Source organism: Ranitomeya variabilis, chromosome 1 (assembly GCF_051348905.1).
Source record: "Ranitomeya variabilis isolate aRanVar5 chromosome 1, aRanVar5.hap1, whole genome shotgun sequence".
NCBI classification, from domain to species: domain Eukaryota; kingdom Metazoa; phylum Chordata; class Amphibia; order Anura; family Dendrobatidae; genus Ranitomeya; species Ranitomeya variabilis.
Genome location: NC_135232.1, coordinates 474841341 through 474856666, shown reverse-complemented (window position 1 = coordinate 474856666; position 15326 = coordinate 474841341). Strand labels below are relative to the sequence as shown.

Genomic DNA, 15326 nt, shown 5'->3' with positions numbered 1-15326 from the left:
CATGCTGCACAAAAAAAACCTGACATGTCTGCGGGTTTTTTTCACACGAACACACTGTCGGTGTGAAAAACCTAACATGTGCACACCACCATTGAATACAACGGGTGTGTGTGTGTGTGTCTGTATTTGCGGTACTTAAAGACGGACTGCATACGGACATAGAAAACGGATGTGTGAAGAAGGCCTTGCTCAGATGAGACAGACCGCCAGCACAGTGAGGAGTCACATTTACAGCCCTTGTATAGCCGCTAGGATTCTCCCACCAGCCCACAGTCAATTACAAATTTATAGATGGAGCCTACAAAGGGGAAAACTGGTGAAGATGCAGGATATGATTGTCAGAAATAGTGTTACTCCCCATGTATACAGTTTATTCTAAAAAGTTACTTGAAAATCTGTTTATCCTTTAAACTATTAGAGCAGTGATGGGGAAATTCCAATGAATAAGCTCTCAAAGTATTCCCTTTTTTATTTTATTTTTTTTCTAATTAAAACAGGCTGCAATGGACAGTGCAAGACTAAACGCTGCTAAATCCTCCCCAATGATGGAAACCATAAATATGGTAAGTAAATGTTCGACGGATTACGGACATTGTGTTTAATGTCTTGTTTTAAGTTTCGCTTTCATATAGCATAGTATTTCTCTTCCTCTACTTAAACTGGGTGAATAAAGAAATGCCATTTCTCACAAAATGCTTACTCCTTACAGTGTATTCAGCATCTGGATGTCAGTGTCCTGGCTGAACTAGTTCCAAGATTGTGTGAATTGATCAAAAGTGGACTGGGGCTGGGTACTAAGGTAAGAGCAAAACATACACCTACATTATGCAGTATTTATACCTGACAGCTGTCAGCGGTGACTTACCCCAATAGGAATGGTCAGTTGCAATCAATTGGCCAGCTGCTGTAGGAAGGGAGATAGATGGACAGTGCAAACTAAGAGCGATAGATTTATCATAGTATTTCATGCAGTTTGCTAAATCCTGGTACATATTTAGTCTGTCTAGTCTTAGTTTACATATCCTGGTTAAGTATGTGTTCCACAATTTTGTCTTCGTTTTTGGTGGAATGTCACATGTCAGGCGACACATCTTTCTGCTAAGTTTATCTAAGCCCTTTTTTATTAGCAGGGCCAATCCATCTTGTCTGACAAGGCACAAAAAGTATCTGAAATACATAGGCCTCCATTCATTAAGGCGAACAATTTTCTTGCCAGTGTGAGGGGCCTGCTGGAGTCTGAGGCTCCTGATTTCTGAAGAGGTGCTCTGTGCCATAAATCTTACTCCAGTCAGAGACTGGAGTAAAAAGTTTGGCAACCTAGTTCATCATGAATTAGACGATCTGTGTCATCATGACCCTGTCCTGGCTCAGCACCTCCAATTGTGGCAAAGCTGAGCAAAATTGGTGTGAAAACACCAAAAGTCACAACATTTTTGCACAACTTAGCGTTGCACAGAGATTTTTGCGACTTTTCAAAGTGATTTACTTTGATCAGTCAGGGCATAATGAATAAGGCACAATTAGCTTGAAAAATCTCTTCCATTATTCTTAAAGTGGACTACCTCCAAAGTTTTTTTTTTTGCCAACTATTAGTCAGTAATGGTATCTGTGCAGTAGTCAAATAATTCTGCATACTTCCTTTAATTGTCTGAAAATTTCGATTATACAAGTCATCTGTTTAACTCCTACATTACTGAGCCCGCATCTTTTTCGGCACATAACAGCTGATTTGATCAGCTGTCATATGCCTCTAACAGCTTTGGGTGGAATTGCAATCCACCCGCTGCTGTTAAAGGGAACCTGTCACCCCCCTCAGGCGTTTGTAACTAAAAGAGCCACCTTGTGCAGTTCTAATGCAGCATTCTGACAAGGTGGCTCTTTTCGTTATGATGCCTGCACACGCTGAAATAAACACTTATAAAATGTGCCCCCACATACCCTGAAATCGTCCCGGAGGCGGGACTTTCCTTCCTAATTAGATGCAGCACAGCCGTCACTCCGGAGCTGTGCGCGCCAGGCGCCGCCTCCTCTTGCAGCATTATCGTCCCCGACGCCTGCGTTGTAAGTTTTTTTTTTTATGGGCCACCTTGTCAGAATGCAGCATTAGTGCTGCACAAGGTGGCTCTTTTAGTTACAAACGCCTGGGGGGGGTGGTGACAGGTTCCCTTTAACTTGTTAAATGCTGCTGTCAATCTCTGACAGCAGCATTTAACATGATTACGTTGGAAGCGCATCACTAACTCTGCCCATCGGCGCCCCTGTCACATGGTCGCTGGGACCCGATGGGCTGGCATGACAACCGGGGGTCTGCAGGAAACCCCATTGGTTGTCATTGCCGACCTGCTATGAGCCCCGCCTCATGGCCGGCTTTCATGGTAGATGAGCATTTATGCTACACATCGCAGGGCTGCAGCCCTGCTACATGTAGCGCAAGTAATCAGAAGATCGCAACTTCAAGTTTCCATAGAAGACTATTGAAGAAAAGTTATTATAAAGTGTAAAAAAATAAAATAACATTTTCAAATCACCCCCCTTTTGCACCATTCAAAATAAAATAATAATAAAAAATCAAACATAACCATATTTGGTATCGCCGATTTCAGAGACCCCCGATCTATCAAAATATAAAAAGACATAATCCGATCGGTAAATGGCATAACGAGAAAACAATTAAAAATGCCAAAATTACGTCAGCTCGGCGCCAAAAAATAAGCCCTCAACAGCTCCAGATCCTGAAAAATAGAGATGCTGCGGGCTTCGGAAAATGACACCATTATATATATATATATATATATATATATATATATATATATATATATATATATATATAAATTTTTATTTTTTTTTCTTAACAAGTGTTTTTTTTTTCCACCACTTAAGTAAAACAGAACCTATATGTGTTTGGTATCTGTGAACTCGTAATGACCTGGAGAATCATAATGGCAGGTCAGTTTTAGCATTTAGTGAACATGGTAAAAAAAAAAAAGAACCCAAAAAACAATTGTGGAATTGCACTTTTTTTTGCAATTTCACCTCACTTGTAATTTTTTTCCCCATTTTCCAGTACACTATATGGTAAAATCAATGCTGTCATTCAAAAGTACAACTCGTCCCGCAAAAATTAAGCCCTCACATGGCCATATTGACGGAAAAACAAAAAAGTTATGGTTCTGGGAAGAAGGGGAGTGAAGAATGAATAAGGAAAAAAATGGCCCTGGGGTGAAGGTTGTTTTTTATCTACTGTATATAGATAGCTTTAGCCCAGGATCAGTCTTATGTGCTTCTAAACAATGCTCTTTATGTTGAAGGGAGGATGTGCCAGTGTTGTTGTATCTTTAACGACACAGTGTCCCCAGGATCTGATGCCTTATTCCGGTAAGTTACCTTCTCAGAAAAAGTGTTTTTAGATGTCATGAATCATCTCTGCCTAAAAATGTAAGATAAAGAAACGTAAAGCTGAATGGAAAGTATCAACTGAGCAATAAATAAAGTATAGCCTCTTTTGTTTCAAAATAATGCATAGAACATGGTGACCGGTAAATACAGAGCAAAAAGCTGCTTGAGTACTGATGTCCTGCATTATTATTGCCTTATTACCTTTATATACATTCTATACTTTCTAAGTATGTATAATGCATCTTGTTGATCATATCGATTCTGTTTAACACTGTGGTGCCTTCATTGAACGTGACTCAAATACCCCATTTCTTACCATAATAAATTACCAAGAAAACAGAAAATAATTCCTGGATAAGCTTTTCTAAACTATTCTTCGACAGGTAAACTTATGAGTGCTTTATTAAATGGACTATGTGATCGAAACAGTGTAATACAGAAGTCGTATGCCTTTGCGCTGGGACATTTAGTCCGGGTAAGTTTCACAGACCCATTAGTTGGATTGCATTCTTAAGGAAGCACTCCTCCTCCTCCCATCAAAGTTTTTATCCTCTTAATATATTGCAATTCTCATATTATATGGCACTGTGTACTTACAGTTGTTCATTTTACCTTTCTACTCAGCTAATTCTTCTAATTTCCATTATGTCCATGACATCACATGATTAAAAACTGACTAGCTGAATCCTTCTAAGCTGTATGTGGAAACAGGAGGTCAATTTTCTCTGCACAAGTCATGTCACTGCAAAAGTCCCTGGTAGGCAGGAGGGAGCAGCTGGGTCAGGAGGTGAAGAGGCGGATGATAAATGCAGGGACAAGAGACTTCCTGTTTCTACATAGAGTAGATAAAAGAGAAGCATTAACTGAGTAAAAAGGCTAAATGAGCAATTGTAAGTACACAGTGCTATATATGATGATTGCAATATAGTATGAGATTATAAACTTTGATGGGAGGAGGAGGAGTGCTGCTTTAATTTGAATTGCCTTTGTATATTGACTGCATTCCTTTTATATGGTTTTGTTTACAGACAGCCAGGGATACTAGCACTGAAAAACTTCTCCAGAAGCTGAGCAGCTGGTACATGGAAAAGGAAGGTAAGCGACATTATCACATTTCAACAGCTTTGTCGTCGTCAATGTTAGCAGTGTAGTATCATGGGTGTGGGTATAAACAACCCTTTTTTATTATTTAACTTTTTAAGCAGACCATTTGTATTAATAACATATGTTTTACAAACCCACCCAACCCAATAAACAACGTAATGTCAAAGTAAACTGAAGTCCGTTTTTGTAGCTGGCGTAGTGTCTAACTTGTTGATATCCTGATATATATTGTAGTAAGGCAACCTTTTGTATATTGAAGAGAACAATATCTTGTCATGGGAACTGATTTCTATCTGTTGCAATATTTCACCCGCTCGTCTGTATCACCTTTATAGAGCCAGCATACAGAGCAGGGTGCACGTTAACAGTCCATGCTATCAGCCGCTACAGCCCCGATGTGCTAAAGAACCACTCAGGGATGGTGTTGCCTTTGGCCTTCCTTGCAATGCATGAGATTGCAGATGATGAGAAAGGAGAAAAAGAAGACTCCAACCTTTGGAGAGAAGTGTGGCTGGAAAATGTGCCCGGTATGTAAAGTTTCCTACGGAGTTGGGAACCAGTTCACAGATTTTGATATACAAAACAACAAGTTCGTATGTTATCCAGATTTTTCAGATCTACCAAATGTTTAGTCATGTCACCACTTCGTAGTTTGTGGAAGGTATAAAATTGCACTAAGTTTTTTTTCATTTGTTACGGTATAATTAACAAACTAATGATTGATCTCTAATATATACAGGAAGTATCAGTGGCGGCATTCGATTGTATATGAAAGAGTTAATAGACATTTCGCAGAAAGCTCTGCAGTCTCCATCTTGGAAGATGAAAGCACAGGGTGCTGCAACCATGGCTTCAATTGCAAAGCAACAAACTGGATCTCTGGTTCCTCCACACTTGGGAATGGTGATTGGCACGCTCTTGCAGGGTTTACCAGGAAGAACATGGACTGGGAAGGTATGGACTGCACTATTTTCTAAGTCAATACAAGTAGTGGCCCAGTCACATTAAAGGGGTGGTCTGGCATAAAGTATTGATTAGTTGTCATCAGTATCAGATTGCTGGGGGTCTGACACTCAGGTGCTACCGATCAGATGTTAACAGCTCCACCTGCGGCTGAGCTCCTCTCAGTATGTACGGCCATTGCCGAGAACTGCAGTTGCTCTTTTCACTTCTGTTCAGTATTTACCATATATACTCGTGTATAAATCGAGTTTTTCAGCACATTTTTTTGTGCTGATAATGCCCCCCTCGGCTTGTACACGAGTCGTTGTCCCAGTTTATGGTGGGGGAGAGGCAGAGCAGCGGGTCACAGGAGGCAGGAGCCGGCGGCTGCAACTAAAGCCTGTGCCCGCTGCTAAAGGTAAATGAATATTCACTGCACTGGCAATGAATATTAATTTCTCTTATATCGCGCACAGTTACAGCTGCAGCCGATGGCTTCCAACAGCTGCTGGGCTCTCACAGGTGCCTGCTCATTAAGGTAATAAATATTCACACCTCTCCACTCCCATAGGCTGGATAGAGGTGAATATTCCTTACCTTAATGAGTGGGGACATGTGATCGCCCGGCCGCAGAAGCTGCTGGAAGCCAGAACAAGATGCTGCGAGGGCGCACAGGGAAGATAAGTAGGATGCTTTTTGGTTTTTTTTACTGCTTTTCTCATTGGGGGCCATATATACAAGGATGAGGACGAGGAACCATGCAGACAAGGATGGGAATAAGGAGCCATGCAGACAAGGATGGGAATAAGGAGCCATGCATACAAGGATGGGAATAAGGAGCCATGCAGACAAGGATGGGAATAAGGAGCCATGCAGACAAGGATGGCAATAAGGAGCCGTGCATACAAGGATGGGAATAAGGAGCCATGCAGACAAGGACAGGGATGGGGAGCCATGCAGAGAAGGATGGAATTAAGGAGCCATGCATACAAGGATGGGAATAAGGAGCCATGCATGCAAGGATGGGAATAAGGAGCCATGCAGACAAGGATGGGAATAAGGAGCCATATAGACAAGGATGGAATAAAGAGCCATGCAGAGAAGGATGGGAGTAAGGAGCCATGTATAGAAGGATGGGAATAAGGAGCCATGCAGACAAGGATGGAAATAAGGAGCCATGCAGACAAGGATGGGAATAAGGAGCCATGCAGACAAGGATGGGAATAAGGAGCCATGCAAACAAGGATGGGAATAAGGAGCCATGCAGACAAGGATGGGAATAAGGAGCCATGCATACAAGGATGGTGTCACGGGGGTCCTAATCCGGTACCACACAATCAACAGAGCAAGAGAATAGTTAACAATTCCACGACCTTTATTTAGGCAAAGATACGAAAGGTCCATATATACGATCCACCACACTGAGGATACAATAGTCCAGAACACGAATGCCATTCAGTAACAGAATAAAAGTCCAACAATCCAGCAGAGGATAGCATAGTCCATATACTCTTCTTTCTCTCTGGTATCCTCTTCACATCATGGTTCCACACCAGACTAGTCTGTGTCTCACCTCCCTGATATTTACAAGTCTCCCTCCTCATTCACAGGTCAGGAGGGGGAAGGTCTCAGGGGCTCATTGTTTCAACAAGCTAGGTCAACATGTCATTAGCATATTAGCAAGCAACATTATTCACTGACCCTGTGGAGAGATAACAATACAGAACTGTGGGGTGAATATCAGATGGCAAATAACAACTCATCCTACAAGAGAACACCCTGAAAATAAGTAAAATATAAATATACGCAAAAATAATACCTACATAGCATATCATACCATCACAGATGGGAATAAGGAGCCATGCATACAAGGATGGGAATAAGGAACCATGCAGACAAGGATGGGAATAAGGAGCCAATGCAGACAAGGATGGGAATAAGGAGCCATGCAGACAAGGATGGGAATAAGGAGCCATGCAGACAAGGATGGGGATAAGGAGCCATGCAGACAAGGATGGGGATAAGGAGCCATGCAGACAAGGATGAGAATAAGGAGCCATGCAGACAAGGATGGGAATAAGGAGCCATGCAGACAAGGATGGGGATAAGGAGCCATGCAGACAAGGATGGGAATAAGGAGCCATGCAGACAAGGATGGGAATAAGGAGCCATGCAGACAAGGATGGGAATAAGGAGCCATGCAGACAAGGATGGGAATAAGGAGCCATGCAGACAAGGATGGGGATAAGGAGCCATGCAGACAAGGATGGGGATAAGGAGCCATGCAGACAAGGATGGGAATAAGGAGCCATGCAGACAAGGATGGGAATAAGGAGCCATGCAGACAAGGATGGGGATAAGGAGCCATGCAGACAAGGATGGGAATAAGGAACCCGGCTTATACTTGAGTCAATAAGTTTTCCCTGTTTTTCGTGGCAAAATTAGGTGCCTCTGCTTATACTCTGGTCAACTTATACACTAGTATATACGGTTCATCTGGTCACCACTTTAAACCTATGGCTGGGAATTCCAGTTGTAAGATGCCCACCGATATGATATTGATGCCCTATCCCATGTATAGATGATCAGTATCCCAAGTAGTGGAGAACCTGTTTAATGCTTCCACAAATCTGCTAAACAAACTACCGTAATTTCATACATGTTTTGTAGGAAGAACTTCTCAAAGCTATTGGAACAGTGGTTTCTAGCTGCAGGTGAGTGATACTATTTGTTTCAAAAGGCAGAAATCTATAACCATACTTACTATTTTTTTATTTTCTTCTCTATGATCCACATTGCAGTTAAACTCAATTGGCATACAGTACTGTTCAGTCGTTTGTCAAATGTGTAAAAATGCTACAAAGTATGAATGCTTTCAAAAATGGAAATGTTAGTCATTTGTTTATGAAGTAAAAAATGCAAAGTGAATGGATAAAGACAGGGTCAAAATGGCATCAACTCTTTTGGGTATGCTTGCACGCAGTTTTTGAAGGCGCTCAGCAGGTGATTGTTCCAAACATGTCATTTCTCTGGATTTAAACTTGTGTAAATGCTTCTGTCTCTTCAAGGAATTTCACACAGACTCGATGTTGTTGAGATCAGAGCTGTGTGGGGGGCCATGTCATCACTTCTAGGACTCATTGTTCTTTGTTACGTGAAAGATAATTCTTAAAGGGAATCTGTCAGCAGGCTTTTGCTGTGTAATCTGAAGACAGCAGGAGATAGAGGCTAAAACACAGAATTCAGGGATGTGTTACTTGTTAAAGTGTGTGATGCTGTTTACTAACTGTGAAGGATTTATCACTAAGATTAAGGCTATGTGCACACGCTGCGGATTTCGCTGCGGAACCGCAGCTGCGGGTCCGCAGCGGTTACCCATAAGTTTACAGTACAATGTAAACCTATGGGAAATTAAATCCGCAGTGCACATGCTGCGGAAAAAAACGAGCGGAAATGCAGCGGTTTATTTTCCGCAGCATGTCAATTGTTTGTGCGGATTCCTCTGCGGGTTTCCACCTGCTCCAATAGAAATGTGCAGGTGAAAACCCGCAGAGAAAACCGCACTAGAAACCGCGATAAATCCGCAGTAAAACCGCAGCGGTTTTTCACTGCGGATTTATCAAATCCGCAGCGGAATCCGCAGTGTGGTTACAAGCCCTAACATTGCTTGTCTGGCAACTAAGCAGCTCACTGTCTATGGGCATTGTGCATGGAGATCCTGGTGGGGGCGGGGTTAGCTTTCTCAGCTCTGCTTCATTGTAAATCTAAAGTGTACCTAGAAGATGCTGTGTTGAAGGCAAAGGGCAGTCATCCCAAATATCGATTGAATTTAGATTTCTCTTTTGTTCCTTCACATTGTATTTTATTAATTAATGACACTAAAGTAACAATACTATTTTTTAAAGCAACTCTTACTTTACAGATTAGTTTCCACACTTTCCAAACACTTTTTACTTTGTCTTTTTTTTTTTCAAACTACTATGTGCTTATGTTTGTGAAATCGAACAGAACCGCCTAGGAATTAAATAGGTTCCTATGTCCAAAATAAGTGTCTTCAGGTCTGGTAACAAATATAAAATACTGATTGCCAGCTTCTCTGGATGCCAAAAATTAACCACATGTTGGCTTTCTGCTGTAATGCCAGCTTTCAGGCTTGCATAGTATAAACTGTTCTGCCTATTAAATGCTTATAATTTCTGTAATTTTCCTTTATTTTCTATGTCTGCTTTTGTATCCTATTTATGTATTGGCATAATACACTTAATGACATAAATCATACAATGGTTTTGACCTATCTGTTAGCCTTATTAATTTGCTGTAACAGCTTTACATCATACAGTAGAGATTTTGTCATCTAAAAGTTCTGATATTAAAGACATTTCATCATAAACAAGCAACTTTCCAATTTACCTCTTATTAAAAATGGTCTCCATCCTCAAGAATGTAGGGATATTTAATATTATAGTTTACTTCTCATTGACTATGTTTACTCCGGAGCATATTATTAGCTAAGCCTTCAACATCTAATAGCTGAGGGTCCTTGTCCCAAGTGCTCTTTGGCCAATGCTGCTGTTTCAGACATTGCTGTTGTGGGACCAAGCATTAAGATTAGTAACGACATTGGAACGAAAAAAGATGTTACTGTGCTATTTCTAAAGATGCAGCATTTCCAATATAATATTTTCCCCTGTTCACAGCAAGCAGCTGAAGGAGCCAGTTCCTTCACAGCCAAGTATAGAAGATATTATTCAGGCAGTATTAAAAGAGTGCCGGAAAGAAAATGTCAAGTACAGGATTATAGCACTGAAGTGTGCAGCTGACGTACTGGAATCGACAAAGGAGGATCACTTCCAAGAATTAACTGGCATACTATTTCCCTTTATACAAAAGGTAAAATCCATTTCAGTAGATGTTAATACAAATTCCTAAATGATTTTGTATATGCTGACAAAATGTTCATTCAGTTGCATCACTATTCTAGTCAATGTTTGCCTATCACATAGTCATTATTACATGTATTAGAGAAATAGTGAGAAAAATAATAATAATAATCTTTTATTTTTATATAGCACCAACATATTCCGCAGTACTTTACAGTTTGTACACATTATCATCGCTGTCCCCGATGGGGCTCACAATCTAAATTCCCTATCAGTATGTCTTTGTAGTGTGGGAGGAAACCGGAGAACCCGGAGGAAACCCACGCAAACACGGGGAGAACATACAGACTCCTTGCAGGTGTTGTCCTTGGTGGGACTTGAACCCAGGACTCCAGCGCTGCAGCATTGAGGAGTCGGAGTCTGAGGTTTCAGAGCCCTGGCCTGAATATCCTCTATGGATTGGGCAGTACCTCAGCTACCTGTACCCTCATGCTACTTAGCTAGCTCCAAGGCTGACCAACAATATGATGACTTGACTCTGCTATTGGATAGTGTCCCCTTTCTATGAGCTTTTTGTGGGTTTTTCTCCAATTTACATTATTGGTATTAATCTTGAGATTTCATATTATTATTGGATGTAATCACACCTTTGAAATTATGTTCTTTTCTGTCACTACATAATTTATTCATGTCTGTATGTTTCCAGGTTTTTTCCCAGTCTGATGAAGGGTGTTCTACCCATGACGTTACACATGTGTATGTCGACTGTTGTGTGATAAATGGACATGAAATATTCCTAATAAAATCTAATTAAGCTTCTCTACGTGCCTTTAGTGTGCAGTTGATTCCCTCTATCCACTACAGTTTGACAGGATCTCTGTGGTTGGCTCTTAAGGAATTAGGACCCTCCACAAATTTAACCATTCCCAAAGGGCATGCCACTTACCCTTTTGATAAAATGCATCTGTGAGATGTCAGATCAATGTAGCATTTTAGTATGTAAGATGTATTAAGTGCAACATGGTCCCAATCACCAAACTGGTTGGGGGCACTGGATTTAGGTTGCTCTCATGCAGAACTTCAAATGGGACTTTGGAATTCCACTTTTTTTAAGTGGACGTTACTTGGACTTAAAAATATTAATCTCAATCTAATTCCTTTATGTCTTGCAAGGTAGGTCCTTACTGTGACTGACTTGATCTATTTAGCAAAGGGAAAGGAAGGCTCTGGTAGGACAGATCTGAGCTCCCTGTCAAATGGTTTCTTACTATTAACAGCCTATGAAATGTCTTGCACACAGGCATCTAAGGAAACTGTGGGGGCTCGATCACCAAAGGAAGAGGAGGATGAGGAAGAGCATGAAAAAGCAAAAGAACAGCACACAGAGTCTTTGGTGTGCGCCTTCTCAACTCTTGGCAAGGCCTGGCCCAGAAATCCTGACACCCAGCGTAAGTTCTGTCAGTGCACACTGGGACATGCAGTACAGCTGAAAACGTTAGCAAAAAACGGAGATGTTGCCCTTAGCTTCAGCTCTAGATTTGATACCTACAACTTGATTTGTTGCTATGGGTAATAATTGTTCTTTTTGACTGCACTTATTTTCATGCATGAAGCTCAGACTGAAAATAATGCTGATAATACTGATAATCACTCTGTGTGGATCTAGTTTCAATACCAGACTGTGCAGTGCTCACCTGGGTTGGCTGTATGTAGCAGGCCCAACACTGTAGAGGGCTTGTGAGGCCACCAGGTCCACACGCTGGTTCCTAGGCTGGAACTGGAGTCACCGTTTGAGAATCAGAAATAACTTGCTGGATATTCCGTTCGCTGCCAGTGGATGAAGGATGTCCAAGGTCAGGTAGATGAAGGGCTTTTTATGGTATTACACGTTTCTGAGTTGATCCAACTCCTACTTGAGGTACATACGTATGACCTGACTTTGGACATCCTTCATCCATGGAATAGCCCGCACATTTTTCTGATTCTCAAACGTTCTGTGTTACACAAACCACGTGTTTAATATTGTATATGTCCCGTTTCTGTCTTCATTGTCCAATAGGCTGCTACCGTTTTGAAGTCTGTAGATTAATGTGCGAGAGGCTCAAGCTAAGCACATGGAAAGTTCAGCACGCCGTCCTTCAGTCCATGAACGCCTATTTTCAGGGGTAAGTTTGGTCGTGGTAAACCTTAAATGTTAGTTCTTCACAAATGAACTTTGTTGTTACTCTTGTTGAACTATAATAAATGTCTCTGCTCACATCTGCGGCAGAGGCACCGTTGGTTTTTACGTAAGCTGCTTACAGCCCTGCAGATTATGGTGGCTGTGTAGTCATTGCAGTTTTATGCTAGCTGAGATTACTGTGGCAGAAATGTTTCTTTTCCTGATAATTACTACAATGAATCCGCCCACGCTGCACAGTGTGATAGCTTCTCTAGTACAGCAGTATGCAAGGTAAACAGTGAGAAGTACTAGGCAAATGGTCAGTCTAGAATTATTAACATTTCCCCCAGCAATCATCTGCTGCCATCTCCAGATGTAAACCTCTTACCCACAGACCACGGCATTGTTTGCTACACAGTGTATTTCCTACACTGTACCCCCAAGTGCTGCCAGAGATGGTACCCGCTCGTAGGTGTCACTCGACTAGCATATGGACTGCACACTGGACTGTCAAAGACAATGGACTGATTCTCTCCATGGACCCTCTTTCAAGCAATACTTAGTTCCCCATTCAAATGGTACATCAAAAACAGAGTGCATTTGGACACAAAAATGTTAAAAATCGTATCAGTATGGAAGAGAGTAAAGAACCTAAGTGTATTTTTGTCTGGGAGTCATGTTGTATTTCATTGTTTTATTGAGAATACAATAATGCCTTTCTTTTTTTCTAGCTTGATGATCTTAGAAAAGGAGCATTCAGACAGTACAGCCCTGACAGAAATCCTCACAGAAGCCTGTTCAGCACTTGCACATTCTCTAGGTACTGCATTAATCTTTGTATTGTTCCTAGTGATGAGCAAGCGTGCTCAGATAAGGTGTTAACTAAGGATGCTCGAGTATCTTCGGCGGGCTCTAATACTATGTTCGAGTCCCCGCGGCTGCATGTTTTGCGGCTGTTCGACAGGCTCAACATGTGCAAGTATTGCCTAATAAACAGACAATCCTTGCACGTGTTGTGGCTGTTGAATTGTCACGAGAAATGCAGCGGCTGGCACTCGAACATAGTATTTGAGCACACCGAAGCTGCTCTATTAGCACTCGAGCATGCTCTGATAACACCTTATCCTGGCACACTCGCTCATCACTAATTGTTACCATGATATATAATTTTAGCACTTGCCTTTCAGTTTTTCTGGCTTATAGCTGCAAATCACCTGCATAGACAAAGGTAAAATTCTGACTGTCTTTATCCACCCGTAGAGGGCACTAAGAGATCAATTAATCAAGGTGATAATGCTCAGAATTTTTTTGTGCAACTCTGCACTTGCCAGTCCAGACCGGCTGCTCCACTATGAGCATGGTGTGAGTTAGACTGGTCAATTTCATCATTAGGTATGCCACTATAGTGGCGTAACTTACTCCAGAAATGGCTAGCGTGTTTTTGACCTCAGCACACACTGAGAATCAGACGCCCCTGATTCATTAAGCAGCAATCGCCACTTACTAAATCGGGGCAGTTTACTCCAGCGATGGCTTCATTAAGATTGGTACAGCGTACGCCAATCTTAATGAATAACCCCCTAAGTATTCGAAAAGCTTCCCTAGTGGCTGCTGCAGAAAGTATTTTACTATTTCTCTCTATGGAGTAGAACTGGAGCTCTACATCACAAATAAAACTGTGACCCCTATTGAAAAACAATAATATTGATAGGTAGCCATGAACATTGGTTGCTTTAATAACATCTTATTGCTGTATTTATCGGCAGTATTCTGATATGTGTATTTCCATTTGCCAGAAAATAAGAGTTATGCATCTGTAAGACAAGAAGCCATCTCGGTAATAGAAGTAATGCTACAGAAACTTGAAGGTAAGTGTATGTGAATACTGACGGTGCTTTCCGAACATAAACCAAGAGCAATGATTATGTTAAAGAGCTGGAAATGTAATAGATTCATTATAATAAGAGTAAGTATTACGGAATCTGAGTACATAATTCTAACCTTAACGGTATGTGCACACGTTCAGGTTTTTTCGTGGTTTTTTCGCGATAAAAACGCTATAAAAGCTCATTAAAAACGCATACATTATGCATCCTATCATTTAGAATGCATTCTGCATGTTTTGTGCACATGGTGCGTTTTTTTCCGCGAAAAAAACGCATCGCGGTAAAAAAAAGCAGCATGTTCATTAATTTTGCGGATTTTCCGCATTTTTCCCGCAATTCTATGCATTTGGAAAAAAAACGCACAAAAAAAGCATCAAACGCATGAAAAAACGCAAAAAAAAACGTATTCGGATTTCTGGCAGAAATGTCCGTTTTTTGTCAGGAAAATTTCTGCAAGAAATCCTGACGTGTGCACATACCCTAAATGTTTCAAAGATTATATTGGGAGAATCCATTTTTGTTTGTTTTGTTTCTGTGTGTTCTAATTGCCGACACACCTCAAACAGACTTGTGAATAGACAAATATATTTATATATCTATAGTGACATGTAAACGTTTGGGTACCCTTAAAATTACTATCATTGTGAATAGTTAAGCAAGTTGATGATGAACTGATCTCTGAAAGGCTTACAGTGAAAGATGACACATTTCCTTTCTATTTTAGGCAAAAAATATTGTCATATTTTACATTTTAAAAATTACAAAAAGGAAAATGGGCCGATGCAAAGGTTTGGAAACCCTTGGAGATTTATGTGCTCAGATAACTTTGACCAAGGTGTCAGACCTTATTTAGTCTGTTATGGTTATGGCTTGTTCACTATCATCGTTAGGAAAGGCCAAATAATGCAAATTTCCCAGCTTTATAAAAACCCAGCTTCCTTTAACCTTGTGCCAAAA

General features: G+C 41.0%; 1 protein-coding gene across 1 annotated transcript in view; it reads left to right on the top strand.

The window, feature by feature from the left end:
* ECPAS (Ecm29 proteasome adaptor and scaffold) overlaps positions 1–15326 on the top strand; it is a 142019-nt gene that overhangs the window by 125598 nt on the left and 1095 nt on the right. The window contains exons 36-48 of the mRNA XM_077250898.1: positions 498–563; positions 710–799; positions 3309–3375; positions 3780–3871; positions 4425–4491; positions 4836–5027; positions 5240–5454; positions 8113–8156; positions 10140–10332; positions 11623–11770; positions 12382–12487; positions 13215–13303; positions 14280–14351. Coding sequence (XP_077107013.1) covers positions 498–563; positions 710–799; positions 3309–3375; positions 3780–3871; positions 4425–4491; positions 4836–5027; positions 5240–5454; positions 8113–8156; positions 10140–10332; positions 11623–11770; positions 12382–12487; positions 13215–13303; positions 14280–14351 — 1441 coding nt within the window. The remainder of the gene's footprint in view (positions 1–497; positions 564–709; positions 800–3308; positions 3376–3779; positions 3872–4424; positions 4492–4835; positions 5028–5239; positions 5455–8112; positions 8157–10139; positions 10333–11622; positions 11771–12381; positions 12488–13214; positions 13304–14279; positions 14352–15326) is intronic.